General features: G+C 31.5%; 1 protein-coding gene across 1 annotated transcript in view; it reads right to left on the bottom strand.

Annotated features, from left to right (window-relative positions):
* LOC134716040 (endothelin-converting enzyme 1-like) overlaps positions 1-21,453 on the bottom strand; it is a 50,923-nt gene that overhangs the window by 16,190 nt on the left and 13,280 nt on the right. The window contains exons 2-12 of the mRNA XM_063578725.1: positions 19,481-19,526; positions 15,310-15,496; positions 9,984-10,196; positions 8,659-8,909; positions 8,105-8,197; positions 7,424-7,546; positions 6,975-7,061; positions 6,284-6,423; positions 3,758-3,849; positions 2,569-2,687; positions 398-496 (exon numbers count right to left, since the gene is read on the bottom strand). Of these exons, the coding sequence (XP_063434795.1) occupies positions 398-496; positions 2,569-2,687; positions 3,758-3,849; positions 6,284-6,423; positions 6,975-7,061; positions 7,424-7,546; positions 8,105-8,197; positions 8,659-8,909; positions 9,984-10,196; positions 15,310-15,496; positions 19,481-19,526 (1,450 nt within the window). The remainder of the gene's footprint in view (positions 1-397; positions 497-2,568; positions 2,688-3,757; positions 3,850-6,283; positions 6,424-6,974; positions 7,062-7,423; positions 7,547-8,104; positions 8,198-8,658; positions 8,910-9,983; positions 10,197-15,309; positions 15,497-19,480; positions 19,527-21,453) is intronic.

A 21,453-nucleotide genomic window follows, 5' to 3' on the forward strand; every position in this document is an offset into this window, starting at 1 on the left:
ACCAACGCCTTGCTAAAATATAATCAAACCCAAACTTATATTTCAAGTATATGTATATTCGTGTGTAATGCCCCAATGCAATGCATTGCAATGTTTTTTTAAGCCTTTTGTGTTCTTATGTTTAAGAAAACATGGTTTCACATAGTTTTGGTCATAAGTATACCAGGTTTAAGTAATCCCTAAAATATGTGCCGTTCGAGCGAAAATCAGTATCTTTCTTAAAAATATATTATCACAACAGTTTCATTGTTATAAAGTTTTGAAAAATGTTGACGATTTTATTTTTAAAACTTAAAAACAAAATAATTAATTATCTGTAGCAAATCAGAAAACAATATTTATGGACTATCATACTTATAATAAATGATATTGCTTATAGAATTAAGATGGTACCAACCTTATCTGTAGCCTCTCCTCGGACATTTCCTCTAAACCACACATTCCTTAAAACAAATCCTTTAAATGATTGCTTTACCTCTGTAATTAGCTCTTCAATCTAAATTGAAAGAAACATTACTTCAGAAATGTAAGAAAATATTCAACTAATAGTTTATGTTGAAGTCTAAAGTTTTGTGTTGTGTCAAGTCTGGATTAAACTTAGTACTTAGTTTTGATTAACACTTAATATGATATTCTCAAATTACGGCTTTTCTAATACTGTTTTTGGATTTTTGTTTAAAAGTAATTAAGGAAGTATTAAGATAACTAAGTTGCATCTAAAAATCACTAATTGTGTAATGCTTACTACATTTGTTTTTCTTAATCTTCTGACAAATACTCGTATACATAATTTTGTCATTTTGACTTTTAAAACGATGTCAAACAGGTGAAATAGCATGTAATAGTTTTCGTAACTTACAAACATTGTGTGAAGTCATGAAAAAAGATTTGATGAAATACTATACCAAACTAAATAGTTTTTTTTACTCATTTTAAATCTTAATACCAGGCTGATAATTTGATACGCCAGACGCGCGTTTCGTCTACATAAGATTCATCGGTGACGGTCACGTAAGAATACTAGAAGTTGAAAAGCCAAAACAGATTCAAAGTTGAAAAGCATTGAGGTTCCAAAATTCTAATAAAAGTTTTTCCAAATACGGTTAAGGTAATCTATTTCTGCGATAAAAAAATTCCTTAGTAGTTCGAACTATTACAACTTTTGCAATCAGTAAATTTATAAAAACAAATTACCATATAATTGATATTCATGGGAAAAAAAACTACCACCAGCAGTTGGATCGACCTAGTGGTGTAAATAGTTGTCAAAGGTACTAGGCTTATAATTTGAAACGCAGGACGCCCGTTTCTTCTACATAATACTCATCCCTGACGCTCAGATCAAAACAAGTTCAAAGTTAAATCGACTTGAGGTTCCAAAAATTTGTGTTAAATACGCCAACGGTAATCTACTCCTTCGATAAAAACAAATCCTTAATAGAACGCGTCTTTTCTTGTAAGAAAGATATTTATTACATGCATTTTGCAATTTTATCAATTCATTTCCTAAAACTTGGTATAGATAAAGGCAACATTAATATACCGCTGTTCGAAAGTCATAAATCGATTGAGAGAAAACAAACCGGGTGACAAACTAGATCTAGGAGAATAACATGAAATATAAGAGGAAAACAACGAATCAACAGACACACTAAAGTGCAACAAAGAAGCAAAAAAACAAACGACAATGCAACACACATAATAACGAACTATAAGATAATAATTGCCATTTTCCTAGGTACATGACATTTTAAGAAAAAATAGTGGGTTGAATCTGGTTTTGTGTCTAGTCACTCCCCGTGCTTTTATTGCATGACAAGACTACAGTACAAATAAATGGAAGAACATTAATGGAAGAACATTCAGGACAGAGAAATAAACAGATAAACGATACATTTCTACATGCTAATAGTTGTCAAAGGTACCAGGCTTATAATTCATTACGCCCAACGTGTGTTATGTCTTATCTTTTGAACAAACTTTTGTTTTATCATTGACATGTGACAAGATCCTTAAAATACCACTGACTTTCAAGTTTCAAAATTGATGGGTACAAACAGTGGATTTGTCGGGTATAACGTTATCTTATTAAACTACTTAGATATTCATTATAAGTGACCAACCCTAAAGGAGTATGTATAATTATTTCAAAGACGATCAACAAAGGTTGTAATGGGTTGTTAACGTCCTTAACAATTGATATTCAGTCATGAAATTTCCCCATACTCTTCTGATAATTCCATGCAACAGAATTTACCGATGTTCAAATCTCCTTAATCTATTTAAACAAAATAAATTAAGGTAGGTAAAAAACACAACAAAAAAAATGTAAATCACAAGCACTCCAGCCAACTCATACTTAGTAAAAACGTCAAATCGGGATTGGAACATAATTGAAAAATTAACAGAGCAAACAAAAGTAATGGTATCTAAAGTTAAGATCTGTTTTCAGCATCGGCATGAAAGTCTTAAAGACTTAACTAGATTACAATTAATGTGAAACAATGAAAGTATCATAACACAAAGCAACTTTAGAAATATTTAATTCCTTTATCATATTTGACTTACCTGCATGACGTTGTCATTCTGTGAAGTTGCATTAACGTACATCGCCGCTGTAGCAAATCCAAAAGCCTTATTTGTGTAGAAAGTACATCGGCGCCATAACTCGCCATCAAATTCCAATTCTGTAAATAATGGACACTGTATTGTAATCGTTCAGCATAATTGACTTTTGGCTGTTTACCATTTCGAGTAGTAGCCAATTTTTTTATGCATTTGTACTAGCAGAACATAATTTTTACAAACTTTTGTTAACACTTATATAAGCGTAAATTTTAATTGAATTGTCTGATTGTGCGCTAACACCATTTATTTTGACGTTACTTGCCGTGTTATTTAAGTTGTCCTTGATACTAAGCGTTTTACACTTTTCATTTATTGTTGATTGCTGTATGGTCACATCCAGTGGCAAGTTTTTTGTGCATGTTCAGGACGAGAACAAATTAACCAGTAATGCAGTATATGGGCCCAGTAATAAGGGGTCGAGAGGGATGAAAAGTGTGTATTTAGAAGAAGGGAAAAGAGGGAATATTGAATAATGACAGTTCATCGAAATTGGCATCCTGGAATTTTTTATTTGGTTTTAATCATAGATTATTTTTTTTTTAATTTTAAGTAAATATTTGTACTACTTGCTACTGAATAAACTCATCATAGATACCAGGACTAAATTTAGTATATACGCCTGACACGCATTTCGTCTTCAAAGACTCATCAGTGACGCTCTAATCCAAAAAAATAAATAAAAAGGCCAAATAAAGTACGAAGTTGAAGAGCATTGAGGATCAACATTCCTAAAAGTTTTGCCAAATACAGCTTAGGTAATCTATGCCGGAGGTAGAAAAGCCTTAGTATTTCAAAAAATTCAAAAATGTGTAAGCAGTAAATTTATAAATATAACCATATCTATGACAATTCATGTCAGCACAAAAAGTGCGGACTACTGGGCTTGTGATACACTTCTTGTAAAAATTCTATGAAAATTGTATAACAAATGTAAGGTATAAAAAAGAAGATGTGGTATGATTGCCAATGAGACAACTATCCACAAAAGACCAAAATGACACAAACATTAACAACTATAGGTCACCGTACGGCCTTCAACAATGAGCAAACCCCATACCGCATAGTCAGCTAAAAAAGGCCCCGATAAGACAATGTAAAACAATTCAACGGAGAAAACTAACGGCCTTACCTGTTTGTTCACTTAAGTCTGCGAATTGCGATACTTCAAAATACGGCATAAAACTTCGAACAGCGTGCACTAACAAGTAGTAATAAAGAACACTGAAATTAAATGAACACACAAATAAAAAGTACAATTCCCAAATATTATAGTAAAGGCATTATACCAACTCAATAATACAATGTTGAAAAAAAACATTTGTTGATTCATTTTAATAAAGAAGTACATACATGTATGTAATTTAAAAATAGAATAGATGCTTTCAACAAACTTTGGAATATGTTTGACTATGAATTAAAAATACGTAGGAACTGTTTTATTTCAAATATCAAATACTTCTTATCATGTTCTGTTTTACCCGGACCCGATTTGGTGGTGTTGCATCTTACAAAGTCTATTCGAATGCTCTTGAAACAAATTTCGCCCGAAAGGGTGCATTGGGCCGTCTTAAACTTGCAGTTGGAAAAAGTTATTGTTGCTCTTTGCCCTGTATTAAAGGCCCGACTGTGACTTTAACACGGAGAACAGGAAGAGAAAAGCGCTTTTCCTAGGCTTTTTGTGTGTTGATTGATTTGAGGCGACATCGGTATTACTAGATTTATTTCATTTAACTGGGTGGGGTTTAAGAAGTTCGCTTATTTAAGACCATTCCGTCTATAGAAAGGAGTTTTGGGATAAACTTATCAATTCTGTGATATTCGTCCCATATCATAAAATCAGTTATTTTGTATTTGCCTTTGGTGACACTGATAGGTGATTAATATTCAGTAATAATTATAACGGCAATTACCCTTATCACACACATCTTCAAATAGACTATCCTTATGCAAATTAAAACACCAGCTTCAGCCCGATCAGTTGAAATAGCATTGGTTATAGTTTAACACTGGTCCTTTTAGTTTGTGATGATTAAAATGCGAAAAATGCGCTGACAGAATGATTATTTATCTTTGATTTGACACCTACATAGGAAGACTCCTACAAGGTTAAAGAATTCTTGAAGAAGGGAAATTGAAAAAACCCTACAAAAAGTGTACAGTACTATTACGAGTAGGTTGTCCAATTTCGAATATATTTTCACAGATGAGAATGAATATTTTCCAATTGTTACGATACTCCTGTCCTCTTCATTTCGAATTTAACTAAACATATGAGACTTTCACCCTTTATGCACTTACACGACACTACGACGGACGCCGCAATTGAAGGAGTATCTGCTTACCCTTCTTAAGCCTCTGTGATCACTCCGTGTTTGTGTTCGTGTTGCTCATTCTTTAATAGATATAGGAAGATGTGGTGTGAGTGCCAATGAGACAACTCTCCATCCAAATAACAATTTAAAAATTAAACCATTATAGGTTAAAGTACGGCCTTCAACACGGAGCCTTGGCTCACACCGAACAACAAGCTATAAAGGGCCCCAAAATTACTAGTGTAAAACCATTCAAACGGGAAAACCAACGGTCTAATCTATATAAACAAAACGAGAAACGAGAAACACGTATATATTACATAAACAAACGACAACTACTGTACATAGTCTATATTAAGCTATATATATTTGAACTGCTGTTTATTTTGTTGTTGTTTTCTCTATGATATCAAGTTTGTGTGTTTGTAGACACCGTTTACCACGTCGAAAACAAACTAATGATATCATTGCAAAAAACAAACAAAACGACGAGTTGATACACTATGTCAAAGCATTTCTCATTATGACAATGTCAACAAAATAAATGTAAACTCTTTAATCACAATTTGAAACATATTAAATGGCGGTTGTATAACTTCTAACTGGGAACACTCTGTCAATATTAAGATGATAACCAGTTATATTCAGCAATTACATTTATTGTATCCATTTACTATACCAGATGCACCAATATTAGAAGACATGTAATATGAAAACGTCTTTAGTCCCTTGTGTTTGAATTTTAACGTGATACATGTATGTCTATCGGTTACAAAAGAGGCGAACAACACCAACAAGACAATAAAAAACATCAGTCGAAGAAAACAAGACGAGAAAAGAACAAATAATTGTCAACAAAATACTTGTTAACATTTTACACCACATGTGCGTTGATCAGGCTCATTGGTTGAGCAAAAGAAGACGGATGTTTGACAATGATAATTGGAACTATATCCGTGGTGGCGGAAGACCCTATCAATTATACAAATACTATTTTGACCAGCATTTTACTTTAGTTTTAAACGTTGACTCTATATTATATCTAAATATCTACTAACTACCGTCGAATACCGTTATATGCATCTACTAGTACTCTTTTGCTATTTTCTTGTCCGGAATCAATGGGGGATGCGTTATTTAAAAAATGCACATGGTCTAACTGCATTCAGAGTGCCCCCACTTCAAAAGTAATTCAAAGTTAATTTAACGTTCGCATTTGTCTGACAGTATTTGATAGTTCTGGAAAGTACATTTAATACCAACCCAGAAAATATTTTTTACATGTTACGTATATGTTAACTTGAAGGCTCTCCACATAGTATTCCCTTTCCTGTTACACATACCTAGAGTTGTTTTGTTTATAGTTTTCCACTATACCACATAAACTGATTAGCTTGTCTTCATGTAGTATGACTATTTTATCTGTGTTGAAATTCTTTGCTGTTTGGTATGTTAATGTAGTCAGGTACATTTCCCAATCAAACTATAATTTAAAAAAATATGTCGTAAGTATGTCACTATCTTTTAAAACAGCAAGAACATTCCTAGAAATCAAAGAAACTATATTGGAAACCACTAGTTTAAGATACTAAAACCGTCTACTATAGTGCAAAGATCATACAAGATACGGAAAGGAATGTTAATAAACAATCTGACTATTGAAGTTGTATAAAGATGGTGAAGCACTCCATGTAAATATATATGTTTGAGATTAAGTCCAATGTTACAGCTACACATTTCCAGATATGAGCAATATACTTTGATCTGATTTCAGTCCAATATTAGAAACTCAAGTAACGTTTTACAAAAAGCATTTAACATAATTCTCATTCCTAGTTTTTTAACATAATAATCGCATTGTCTGTAAATGAAGGCATTGTGTGAAAACATACGTAACTTCTACATTTATGCAGAAATACTAAATGAAAAGTGAAAATAATAAGAAGAAAAAAAACAGAGGCAAACCTGAACTACAATAGGAGTATTAAACGACATTCGCTAGCTATAAAATACTTATTTCAATAAACGTCATACCATAGAGCACTTATGCTGAAAATCTGTGATCGTTGTGTTCTTGTACACATCAGCTCTGCTGAATTCGATATCATCCTTGCTTCTTGTCTAGAAAGACAACAAATGTTAATATATCACAATGTAAATAGTATACTCATTTTTTTATTTCTGCTAATATTATTTAGTACATGTACTACTTAAAGAATTTATTTTTTTCAATCTTTCTTGATAGATTTTTACCTTCACGGAGGTTGCTTTTTTCACAATCATCTAATTGTGATCTTTTTGAAAAATAAAATATGACATTGTTGAATTTTGACACACTTTATAATGGACTGTTATGAATTACGAAAGACCTCTCACTTATAGCATGTTTCAGAACCACAATCACAAATGTATTAATACCGTGTGTCTACGGTGTAAATTTTTATTTAGAATGTTTTATTTTATCTTATATTTTAAACGCTTACCTTGTTCGCTAATTCAACCTCCAGTTTGAGCATATCTTCTGCAATTGTTAAAGACTCATTCTCGGACTTATTCCAAAACATTCTTAATGTCTTAGACATATCATCTAAATATTTTTGCCTAACCTACAAGGAAGAAAATACATTTGTATCAATCTTAATATGATTAATATACATATGCGTGTTTTGCACCAGAACGCTGACTACTGGGCTGGTGCTACTCTAAAGGGGGAAAAGACTGTCAGCACTATTCTCTACTAATCATCATAGATACCAGATTTTAATTTAGTTCGCTAAATGCATATATTTTTTCAACAAAAGACTCGCCAAATGCGATCTCTTCGAAACAGTTTTAAGGCATAATCTATTACTTTGTTGACAACGTTGAAAAACCAAAGTTCACGAACTAGTAATATAAAGTTGAGTCAAATCTGACTATGGCAATACATGTCTGGGTTTAAAATTTTCGATGCACCTACATGAATATTACAATAGTCAGATTACAATAGTCAGAGCCTTAATTTAAAAGTTCAATCTTTTAGATGAAATTTACAGTTAATGAAAAATTTAAATATTAGAAATCATAATATACACATAAATAGGGTATGTTAATATTGGAAAGGAAACTGGAACGTGTCTGGAATACTAATCATATTACTGCAATAAATACATTTGTAACCTTACTTGTTTAGCATCCCATTTAAGATATTTGTCTTTCATTGTTGTTTCTTCCTCTACCAGTGCATCTATCGGATAAGGCATGTCACTTTGTGAAATCTAAAATATGAAAAAAGACGAAATGTAAATATCTACTTCAATTGTATGTCAAAAACTGAAAAAATCTAATTGAACAAAAACAATCTCATTTTGTAAATCTTTTTGGTTATTGGAATGTCATAAGAAATTGTTGAAAATTAAGGCTTTTTGAAATGCCTTTTATGCTAAGCTTATTCAAAGAATTATAGTTTCTGAATATTGCGTTTATGAATGAGTAATGTGATGATTATTATTACTGATTTGGTGGTGTTGAAATTGACTATCTTTGTAATTATAATTTGTATTTATACTATGTTGATCTCTAGCTTTTAGTTTTCTTGCTTCAACTTATATAGTTTATACGTTCTATAAGCATTTACATTTAACTCCTTTTTCAAAGTGCTACTAAAGCATAGAAACAACAACAAGAAAGTAAAAAAGCATGTTCTCGAGTGTACCGTTTTCTTAAACTTTATACACACCTTAATGACATTTTTATCGTCTTGCCATTCATCTGGACCAACAGACACTGTAAATAATGGCCAAGTATTCAGTTGATGTATCTTCTCAAGAATAACAACCAAAGTATAATTGGTCTCTGTTTCTGAAATAAGCCCTATTAGATTCCGGAACTTTTGAATGATAGCTGATTTGTTTGTGGTCTCTTCTTGCAAACAACTGTCATGGAATTTCTTTGCTTTTTTAATTGCATCGGATGTGCCACGATATGATTCTACAACAAAATGTGTAATTTTATTAGAAGTTTCAAACAAGTATACATCAACTACAACACATATTTTAAGAGGCCACCTGAAGCAAGCCTTCCGCCGGGAAGCGAAATTTTCTCGCTGTATTGAAACCCCATTGGTGGAATCAGGCTGTATTCTATTTGGTCGGGTCGTTGTCTCTTTGACACATTACACGTTTCTATTATCAAATTCATTCTAACTATCATGATATCAATCATTAAACTAGTTTTATTACCCAGAGAACGATAATAACAACTATTTTTCTTTTTTCAGACAGGAACATATTTTTCCCAAGATCATCATCTCCGTTTAATTGCCATTAAATCTATAAATATTATAAGATATTTTAGTTACTTTTAAACTACTTTTTCGTATAATAGAATAACTCTACTTATATGGGTAGCAAGGTTTAAACAATCTATTAAACAAGGAAAATTGACATCACTCCTTATTTCAAGACAGATAAAGGCAACAGTAGTATACTGGTGTTTAAAAGCCATAAATCGAAAGTGAGAAAAACAAAACTAGGATATAAACTATAACCAAGGGAATACATACGGGCTTGCATGAAGCTTGCATGAAGCAGAGTTTTCTCAATGGTTGAAGCTGTTTATAGCACATTTAGTAAAAATACGTACGACTATTTTCATATTTCCGGTTTTTCCACTACTTGAGGATATTGATTTTTTAACTAATAAGATAAGGAATAAAACAATAAAAATAGGATTCAATACAATATGGAACCTAATTATCACATTGTCATGATTAAAAACTATGTATAATTGAAACACTAAAACATGGGATTTAACATTTCGTTACTTTCGTTAAGTTCATAAAAATATACTCCCAATAATTCGAATGTGTATTAATACAACCCACGTCTGTTCAATATAAAGGTAAAATGTGGATGGGGAGTTTGTTAAGTTATTAAAAGTAACGTTTGTTTGTTGGTGAATAGCAACACTTTCAGCTGCATCGGCTATACCTTGGCGGTTCTTTTGCATTGGTGGAGTTAATATAAATCTTGTACGATAACTGACAAAAAAAAAGATACTTACCTAGTAGCTCGTGAAGCTGGTACATATTTTTATATGCTAGTTCCTGAGATCTGTCCCAATAAGAATATCCTGGTGGTATCGGCGTGTTTTTCTCCCATCCACCACATGCATATTTATAAAAGTCATCGCAAGGTTTAACCTGATTGTCAATCGAAGAAAGTACAGAACTAGATACTCCAATGCATCCCTTTGTCTTACAAACACTGTCAATTTCTGAAATTGAATTATCTTTTTTTAAACGTCATATATATGTTTAAATTATAATATTCAGTTATTTGTTTTGGTAAATTGTTGACTTACTAAACCCAACTTTTCATTTTTTCATATTGATTTAATATTATATCTTTATATTATTTTATAATAAGAACTTTAAATAACCTCATGAAACAAACCAGGCTGCCGTCTACTCAAAACTCAATGACGATGGAATAAAATAAGCATGAACGACAAGTAAAGAACGAAGTTGAAGAGCATTAACTTTCCCAAAAGATATTGCGATCAGATATTTTATTTATAACTTTGTTCGGGCTTTTCAGGCTCTATATTAAGATAATGCGAGTGAATATGTACATGTACACAAATCAGTTTTGCTAGTCAATTTTGCTAGAGACACTTTTAAAGGTTAAAGGATTAAAATATTAAGATACAAAAAAGGCTACAAAATCCAGACAATCTGAATGACAACAGCATTGCTAATAAAGTCAAAGTTACTGGATCTTGAACTAGAGGAGAGGGCATCGAAATAGCAAGCCACAAATAAAAGAAAGAAAACAATGCTTCTATAATCAAGTACATATTCGGTATGAATACAAATTTCAAAAAAAGTTCTTTGGGATTTCTTGATGCATTCATTGCAACAAATGTAATAGTTCCGTCAAATAAGCAGTTTATTTGTTTGTTTCTTGTAATCACATAAATTGATTAAGGAACGCATAAAGTATAAAAAATCCAATTATTCCTCGTGTAATCTTGTTAAATGAAAGACAATAGGATCAGAACAAAATACAACATAATAAAGGAATAATAAACAAACTTGAAACCAGATTATCATTCCATGAAAGCTTTCTCAGGAAAAACTTCATCTGAAAGTAATAAGTGATTATAGCTTTTGTTGTATCAAATCAATTAGACAAGTCTGAGTGTCTGGATGTATCTAGCACAGCGTGTGTAATGTGTTTTAGTTTTGTAAACTAGTGCGTTTTTGTTGTTGACACTTTAAAGATATAAATTAAAAAAAAAAAATCGCCTTCAGTTTCACATAAGTTTTTATTTTTGAGTTTTCAAAATGGCGTTTTGTCATAAAGAATTATATTATTATTGCAAATAAAGTCTTACTTATAACGACCTTTCGTGAAAATATTCCTATGTATTAATTTTCGTGAGTATGTATGTCTTTGAAATCAGAACATCAATTAGTTTTACTTCTCTCATGATTAAAAGATTGACATAATTCTAATCATGTCATTACTAAAGATCAGGTAGGTAAACATTGGTCAGACAGAATTAATGTTTCAAATCCTTAATTTTGAAAAACATTACATGTATGTATACCCCTTTTACAAATCTAACCTGCAGTTATAGAGTCAATATAGTACTTATGTCATCAGATATTTTCTTTAAGTTTTTTATATCATGTATCACGTACAAAAGAAACGGAGAACTTGACATGAGGATAATATATTGATATAGCTATATATAGGTCGTAGAAAGGAAAGAAGAACTAGATATGTGGACAATTAAAAGTACCGGTCAAGGATGGAAAATAAAAAAATAATATGTGGACGAGCAAATGATATGAGTAAAAAAAAATGTAAATTTGACATGTGGACGAACAAAGATACAAATCAGAGAAAGGATGTGAAGAACATGACAGATTCAGATTCAATGTTTTATTAGAGTATCACAACTTGTAATACATATGATAAAACCATCACAATATATACATTGAATACAACAGTAATTTTATCATTTTAAAATACAAGTGCCATTCTATAAAAATTAAAATCACAAAAATACTGAACTTAGAGGAAAATGAATTCGGAAAGTCCATGATCACATGGCAAAATCAAATAACAAAGCGTATCACAAACGAATGGACAAGAACTATCATAAAGAATTATGAGAGACATGACAATCAAATAGTATGAGTGAAGGAAAAAAAGGGACACTTGACGTGACGGCATGGAAGATCAAATGAAATGAGTCCAATGTAGAAAGATAATATCTTCTGTGGACGATTAAAAGTCAAATACAGAAAAGGGAAAACATGACATGTTGACAATTGAATAGTATGAGTGAAAGACAGGAAAGGGGGAGAACTTGCCATGTTAGACACTTCAATGATACAAGTCAAAGTAAGAAAAGGAAGAGCATGACATGAGGGCGAACAAATGATATGGGTTAAAGAAAGACAGACGATACCATAATCAAAAGAACAAAACATGCAGACAAACAAAGCCGTTCATACTACACAGTAAACCATTAACAAAGATTTGATCCACATGCACTTTACTTAAAAACCCAAGAGTGTAAACAAATGATGATACGTTTTCGATGTTAATGTAAATGTCGTTTCAGAACAAATGCATGCTGTGGTAAGGGGCGCCGAATGGGACTCTCGTGGTTTTGTACTCGAAATTCAATTTCGACGGACAAAAGTGAGTTTTGTTCAACAAAAATTAGTTCAGTTTAACAACATTTGTAGCCTACTATAAATTAAAATTTTGTCATTCAAAATCATCCTTAAGTGGAACAAAATTAGTTTTGTTATGACAAAATTCATGTTTGTAACACAGAACTTTACTTTTGTTACCTCATTTGAAAATTTGGCGACAAAAGTCAATTTTGTATGCAAACTAGTTAAGTTTGGATTCTGTGAACTAATTTACATACAAAACTGAGATTTTGTCGTTAATTTTTGTGTAGACAAAATTGAGTTTTGTTAAACAGAAGTAAAAATTTAACACAAAAGTCAATTTGGTGTCACAAAAGTCATTTTTGTGTCACAAAAGTCATTCTTGTGTCACAAAAGACATTTTTGTGTCACATACGTCATTTTTGTGTCACATTTTTGTGTCACAAAAGTCATTTTTGTCACAAAAGTCAACTTCCTGCAAAAATGAACTATGTCTACAAAAAAGAATTTTGTCTTGACAAAAATAAATTTTGTCTACAAAAATGATTTTGGTCATCACAAAATTTAAGTTCTCATAAAACAAGTCTGTATCACATAGTTTTGTAAGCAAAAATTATTTTGTTTTGACAGAATTGAATTTTGTATAAAACCACAAGAGTCCCATTCGGCGCCCCGTATATGGTGAATCAGAACACAAGCATATTGTGATGAAACAGGACACATGCATGCCATAAAAAGATCACATGTATATTGTGTTGCCTATGCTTCATAGAATTAGAACACATTCAACAAAGCAAGCACTTCATTAGTCAATATTCTGTCGATAAAATGGTACCCGAGTTTAAACTCTTTATTCTCGATTTAAAAAAACAAGAAATTGATATGCATTGCATATACAATTAACAATATCCATATTTACCGGATTCAATACATGTAATACTTCAATTTCTAGATAGAATAATTATCTAAATTGATTTCTGGTATGAATTTGAAAGCGTGTACTCTGAATTCAATGTTTTCCGGTTATGCTAGTGCTTATCAAATATTAACTATAAAAGCATAACTAGAAACATGCAATATTGAAAATAAATTCCACTCATCAAGTAATAATACATCAATATGCAAGGCTAACAATGGAAAGTTTTTAATCAAGCCACATGGAAATTCCAATGGAATTCCAGATTGAGAATAATGTTATTGTACCTTTAAGAAAATAAATAATAATGCACAAATCAATATCTGACAAATATACGTCTTTATAATTTAAAAAGTTATTATTGCACTTTTTACACAACCCAGAGTATATGAAGAATTTCTCGACCAAGATTGATTGATTAATTGCTGATATTACCCGCCCCTTTCAGCATTCTTTGCAATATCATCGCTATCAAATTTTTGACAAGGATGGGGAAACCGGAGTACCCGATAGGAACCAATAATCGCAAATAGGAATCCCTACAAGGACACAAATGACGAAACACACAAAACATTAAAGAAGAAACAAATGACTTAATGAAAAGCAGATAATTACATTGTATATTAATCTTATTTTACCACTATAGACACTTTTGATACACACAAAAAGGTCTATAACATAAGTGAAAACGGTTTCATAATTATCTTGAAATTCCAATCTTCCAATAACAAATCCTAGTATTTTATTTAAAATCAATATAAGTATTTTGTTGCAAGATAATTTTTCGTTTTAATGATTTAAAATATTTACAGGATCATCGAGTTTCATTTTTGTAAATAAAAATCATTTTTGGTTGAGTTATGGATGCAACCACTTCAATAAACGTCAAATTCAGCGTCAAGAATCCAACTTTTCTTTTATGGATATTTTCGACCATTTAAATCATTGAATTATTAAACAATAATTGAAAAATAAAAAAAATAAATCACTTATTGGAAATGAAAATAATATAATGTGAATTAGCAAAACATTTAAAAATCAAAATTACACAGTTAACACCACTTAACAAAGATGGTTTCTGCACTTTAGTTTCTGTTGACTTATTCAGATTTTCATTTTAAATATCAGATCCTTTTGGTTTTCCCGCCCTCTTTGATTTACATGTCATTGTTTTTAAAAGTTCTAATTTTTGGCTTTGATTGATAGGTTGGGTTTTAAATTACACTTTTAAAAATCATTTATACACTACAAAAAAATATGTAGGTTCGGCCTTTTGCACCGATGCTATATCACAGTTCAGATCCCGGGAATGAAAAGGCACGTTCATTTAATAATTTCGAATGTTTTTCCTTTTTCATGATTTCGATTTGTGTTTGGTTTTTCCTCTAAGTGAAAAAAAGATGGCCATTAAAAAAGTCTGGATCCTCAATTGGTGAAATAGGCAAGCGTAACCAGGGAGAACCAACACATGCATTCTTATCTTTATGTATATTAATTTCATTGTTTCATATAGGCTGACATTAAAATACTCCTTGATGTTTAAAGTTTTATTGACACAGACTAAATCAATGAAAACTTACCAAAGTATATATACTTATAAAACATTTTTATCTTACAACATAGCATTTAAAACCCACACGTTTAGAATATTGAATGAATGTCTGCATCAAAACTAGATGACTTGCATATTGCAACGTGTACATAAAATAAAAGACGAATAATAAAAATATCGTAGAATTCACTCATACACTTGTTCTTTTTAGATTTAGACCTACCTGTACGGCTAGACTTCCCAGAAGATTTCGCTATCAAAGCAATTATAACACATACAGCAATAACCAGGAAAACAAACAGTACTTTTTCTATGGAAGTTCGTTGTCGCATACAACTACATTTTCCTCCACAAATATCATTTTCGTCTTCCAGGAAGTCTTCAGAATCTATACTATCAAAATCCCTCATCTGAAAAAAAAATCAAAATGGTAAGTGTGATTTAATTGTTTGATAAAAAAAAACCACTTTCAAAACAGGGACGGAGCGGCTCGATAGTAAAAAGAAAATTATTTAGTAGGTTTGTGAAATTATCAGAGACTACGATAATGATTAAGTTCAGTTGTCACAAAAAGGCTAGTATCTCTATTTTATACAATAGTCTACTAACAGTTCTCTCAATGAACAATTTCTTCAAATCGTTAGAGAACATACAAGACAATTACCGATATAACTAACCAATTTATCGAAAAATCAAACATTACAAAATACGACAAGTCAACAACGAAACAAAACCCCAACAAAAAGAACAACATATGAATGAAAGTGCTCCTTCCGAACCACTAGTGACTAGTTAAAAACCCGGAAACAATACACTTTCACCAGTATGTCTTTAACGAAAAAGGGGTTAGGGATTATAATTATGACAAACAGAACATATTTGCTGTGGGAGTTGTACAACTGCATAAACGTGGAAAGCAATTTTTGGCGTCTCAAACTTCGATCAGTATTGGGATGAACACTAATCAGGGTATGGGTAACCTCAAATCTAGATGACATTGCTCATTGTGACAGACATTAGTTTTCACCGTATACTTATGTCTTTTTTAGTAGCTAACATCCTTTAAAATAAGTAGAAGGAAAGGAGTGGTTTCAAAAGATTTGATACTTAACAAACTTTATAAATCTTCGTTCAAATTCTGCTAGACCTTTTTTGATGTCCCTTTCTCTTAAATGTACACTTCAAGATTGAAGTATTAAAAAGTTTTGCCTTCACACAGCGTCAAAAGCAACCAATTAATTCGAGTCATATATTGGTGTCTGTAACAATATTTCATGTTGTAAAAGTAAAGATTTACTGTCATCCTAATCGTTTTAAGAGCAACACTGACCATATTTAGATTATAACACAATTATAACAATTCAAAAATAGCACAAACACATAGGAAAAAATAAACTCATCATAGATAACAGGACTAAATTTTATATATACAAATTATACAAGACCCTTTTTGATGTCCCTATCTCTTATAAATGCACACAGTTTAGCTTCATGTTCGAAGTGTTAAAAAGTTTTGCCTTCACACAGCGTCAAAAGCAACCAATTAATTCGAGTCATCTATTGGTGTCTGTAACATTATTTCATGTTGTAAAAGTAAAGATTTACTGTCATTCTAATCGCTTTAAGAGCAACACAGACCATATTTAGATTACAACACAATTATAACAATTTAAAATAGCACATGATCATAGGGAAACATTGTTATTATGCTATCTTTTCTCTGAAACAGTAAAAAATATGCTAACTTAATAACCATTCAAAAATAGCACAAGCACATAGAGATAATCTGTAATTATACTTTCTTTCTCTGAAACAGTAAACAGTATGCTAACTCAAAGTCTATTAGACGTGATTGAACAAGGCGAGCGATGGCAGGTGTGAAGTAAAATTTACCACTGTCAATCGTCGATATTTTCTTACCAAGTCTGATATTTTAGATTCCCTCAATGATTGTAGATTATTATCTTTTATATATATGTTCCGGACCATATGAGTATTTAGATCATACGCGTATGGTCATGACCATATGGGTCTATACTCATATGGTCCGACCATACGCGTATGGTCGGACCATACGCGTATGGTCGGGGTAATTAACACTCTGTTACAGATTACTTTTAATACTTCTAAACTCTTCATATGGTATGACCGTTCATTCAAATTACGCTATCATATAGGTAATTCTATCATTATATTATAATAAAAAGATAAGCTAAATAAAAATAAGAAGTTTCACATAGTTAATTTTACTTAATTGTCAAATTTAAAGTAAACACATTTTATACCGATGGTCATTACCGATTAGTTATTACGAGTAATTGGCAATATGTCGACTAAAAATTAAATTCCAAAAAATTCTTAATGAACTGTTACATAAGAAGTAACTGGAAAGTAGCATACTATTAGTTTATTAAAGTTGTGTTGTGAAGATGGTGTATTGCAGTCATTTTACGATATTTGAGATCTAGAGCTTCTTAAAAACACCGTAGACATCAGAATTGCCAAAGACCTTGGTATCACTGAACGCAGCTGCAAAAAGGCTTGTTTTACACTCGCAAACAAAATGTGTAAATGAAAAAGATCGTGCACAAATTTCTTGCAAATGCAAAAAAGCTATGATACCGTGTGGAAGTGAATGTCATCCAAACCTATATGCACGAATGTAACTAGCGATGAAAACTAACTATGGCATCAATACTTTTTTTACGTAGTTTTTTGGATTATAAAATTAAAAAAAAATGTCATGTTTTAAACCATCACTGTTTTTTTAGATAAAGTTTTTGTATTATTGAAACGTTTATAAATAATGTAATTTGAAAAAATACATATACCTATATGGTCCAAATACTCATATGGTCCGGCCCGTTAATAACCAAACGAGTATTATACTCATATGGTCCGACCATACACGTACGGTCGGACCATACGCGTATGGTCGGACCATATGAGTATACGCATACGGTCATGACCATACGCGTATGGTCCAAATACTCATATGGTCCGGAACATATATATATTACAACGAACAACATGTGTATATCATTGTATTTGACGTCTTCATTAGACACATGACCTATTATATAATCTGCGCTAGCCTACATGTATTATGATATATCGTCTTTGTTAGTATCAGCAATAATACGCTGACACGTTTTTTAATATTTAATTTTTTTCTAAATCATCGCTTTTTAGTGTGGCTGAATTTTAGAAGTAGGCTGTTACAAATGTAGTTGTGTGATTATTAAAGGTTAAATGGGGAAATGGCGGTAGGAGTTTGGGGGGGAGTAGATGTTTCAAATATGTGAAACTCTTGATTAAAACCCTTCCATGTATTTCTAAAGGTGTCACTTGTTTCAATACTAGTCTTTATTGCACCTTTTTCAAACCGAACTTTTACATTTTACTTAATTTATGACAAAAGGTTGTTTATTTTTTTACCAATGAATGTTCAAATCAGGAAACGAACTTTAATATCAACTTTCCAGTGAATATCCAATGTGGTTGGCGACCGACATGAAAACAATTACTTGATAATGTTGTGTTAAAATCTCATTAACAGCTTAATGATCGGTAGTTAGTGACGCATCCACACCATCGCAAATTAAAAGTGGCAAATTTTGAAGCTCGTTAGCAACAAGATGTTAACTGCTTTGAGGAGTGTTTCATATCATGTTAAGCTGAAAATCGTTTTTAACAAATGTTAATGTGTTTTTCTCCAAGTCTATCTTTACATATGATTGAACCATTTCTGTGCCAGATGCATTAACGATTGTGATATATCGCTTGTAGACAAGTACACATGACACTATAGATATTCACAATGCAAATGTCATTAAACGTAGGTGCAAAACAATAAATCTCTACGCAGTTGACAACGGTACCCCCTAAAAAAACTTATTTCTTTCCGTATTCATTCCTTACGGGAAACCTAACGAAAGTCAGAAGTGGGAAAAGGAAGGAGCGTCGCAGTCTACAATCGCAAAGATGCGTTGGCCCTATTTCTATTCCCCGTTGATGTTTACAGAAATAAGTTCAAGTGTAAGAAGTCCAAACCTAAAGAACATAAAATATTCAATGTCTCTGAATCTACCTATATGTTCTTTATGATATATATAAGTATTGTAGTATGAGTGCCCATGGAAAAGACATCTAGATGAAAACATCGCTATTTTGACATGAACAGCCACTCATACACTCATATTGATATACACATAGATGTAATACCCATATTACATCTATGGTATACATACATTGTAACTCCCTCATGCTAAGTGAGTTGACCTTAGTTGTATTTAGCTGTTTTTATGTCTCATTTGCCGTTTCTACGTTTTTATACACATCTGTCTTTCAAACCTCTCCCCCTTTAAAAGGATACAATAAGACTAATTACTCACTTTAACTTCTGTATTGTTCAATAATTCGTTCTTCTCAGTACTCTGCCTGTAAATGACAGAAATATCAATAATATATTGCTTTATATAAAAATACTTTATAATCCGGAAAATAACAGCTTTATATTTGTCAAATGTTTATTATAAATGATTGTTACTACTAAAGCCATCTGATGGTCTTCTAATTGTGTAGAAAAAAATAGAAGTATATATTTCCGAAAGGTTTTAGATTTTTATTCTGACTTAATGTTATTTGTACTATCATATTAAACGACCTTGACTGGTTGTGAATTACATACTCTTCTACAGTCTATAAGATTACGTCTTAAAAAACCAATTGATAGCGCACACACATGCACGGGCAACATGTAAATAGATAGATAAACATATACATAAATATTTCAAAGACGCGTGATGCAATTGTTGGACAGCAGGTAAAACTGTTCTAACTGCTGATTATCATTGTTAAGGGTATTATTCCTGTTATTTGTAGAAATCAAAGCAAAATCAAATCCCAGACAGTATGGTTTACTTTACTGCTGTCAGCTAATCGCTTGGTACTTAAAACGATCATTTTAGATCTGAAGCTAGTCGTAATTAGCAAATAATCATTTTAAAATGGAAATTAAATCGCTATTTGATATGACAAATCTGACATTATATGAGATCTATACGAGATGTGAAGATGATAAAAAAAAATCAACACACATATAAAGAGATAAGACATTACAATTTTCATTTCTAGATCCATAAAATCTGTTTTATACATAGCTTTTCAAATCTATTAGAAATTAATTGACACTTTCAGTCATTTGAAAATCAGTAAATCTATGATGGGAGGGTGAAATGCACGCCACGAAGGACATAATGATATTGAATATTACGTAATTTTTATAGCTTTTTTGTTTGATAAATTATTTGGTTGCAGGTATGAGTCTTATAAAGATTGCATTTGATCTACATTTAGATATCATTGGATGATAATTTCAAAATGCAACTAGATGGTACAAAATGAAAGAATGTGTTAAATTCAACATGTTGTAGACTTCAGAATCTGAAATTCATATTATTTTAGACTATGTATAACCTTTTTAACGATTTACACTTCGTCTTTTCAAACGATCCTAAGGTCACTTCAATTGTCTGTATACAATGTACCTGCTTTCATTCGAAGCAGCTTTTTTCACGACATGCATTGTAGTGTCGCATTTCAATGCATATAAAAAAATCTTTGAAACTTTCATTATTCATTCAGATATGATGGCAAAATGCAATTAGATGGTATAAAAAGATAGAATTGTTGAATTTATCATTTAGCAGACTTCTGGAATTAAGATTATTTCATACTAAATATTAACATGTTACACTACAGACAGTCCTTAGGTCCCGTCCATTGTGTGTATACCTGGTTTTATTCTAAGCAGCATTTTTCACGTCATGCATTGTAGTGTCACATTTCAATGCGAAAATCTTTGAAAATTATAGCAACGGGCAACACAATTGATAAAATAAAAATCGACCAAAACCTTTTTGTTTAAGATAAATGAATTGTTCCTGCATTAAGAAATATTGAAGTCAAGTCGTGTTTATGGCAGCGAAGTAAGCAAATGCAAATGATCGGTAAAATGATGTCGAAGTTTACGCTACTATGGTTGAGACTGGGATGTGAATTTGAATAACGATGGGATTGTTTGTTCTATCAAACCGTACAATAAATACTTTCTATGAGGTCTACTGAGACCTCAATCAAATCATTTATTAAACGAAATGTATATTGACATTCTATCAGACGGCTTTTTGCATCCAACCCAAAATAGAACAAAAGGAAACGTAAATGTATTTCCAGGTCACGTAGCGTTTCATCTCCAGAACCAAAGAATGGGGACAAATAAAAACAAAGATGGAGTAAGAATCATAGTAATTTGACATCGATTTAATATCAGTTGATTAACTGGAATCAATTTCTTCACAACTAA

This window comes from Mytilus trossulus, chromosome 4 (genome assembly GCF_036588685.1).
Source record: "Mytilus trossulus isolate FHL-02 chromosome 4, PNRI_Mtr1.1.1.hap1, whole genome shotgun sequence".
NCBI classification, from domain to species: domain Eukaryota; kingdom Metazoa; phylum Mollusca; class Bivalvia; order Mytilida; family Mytilidae; genus Mytilus; species Mytilus trossulus.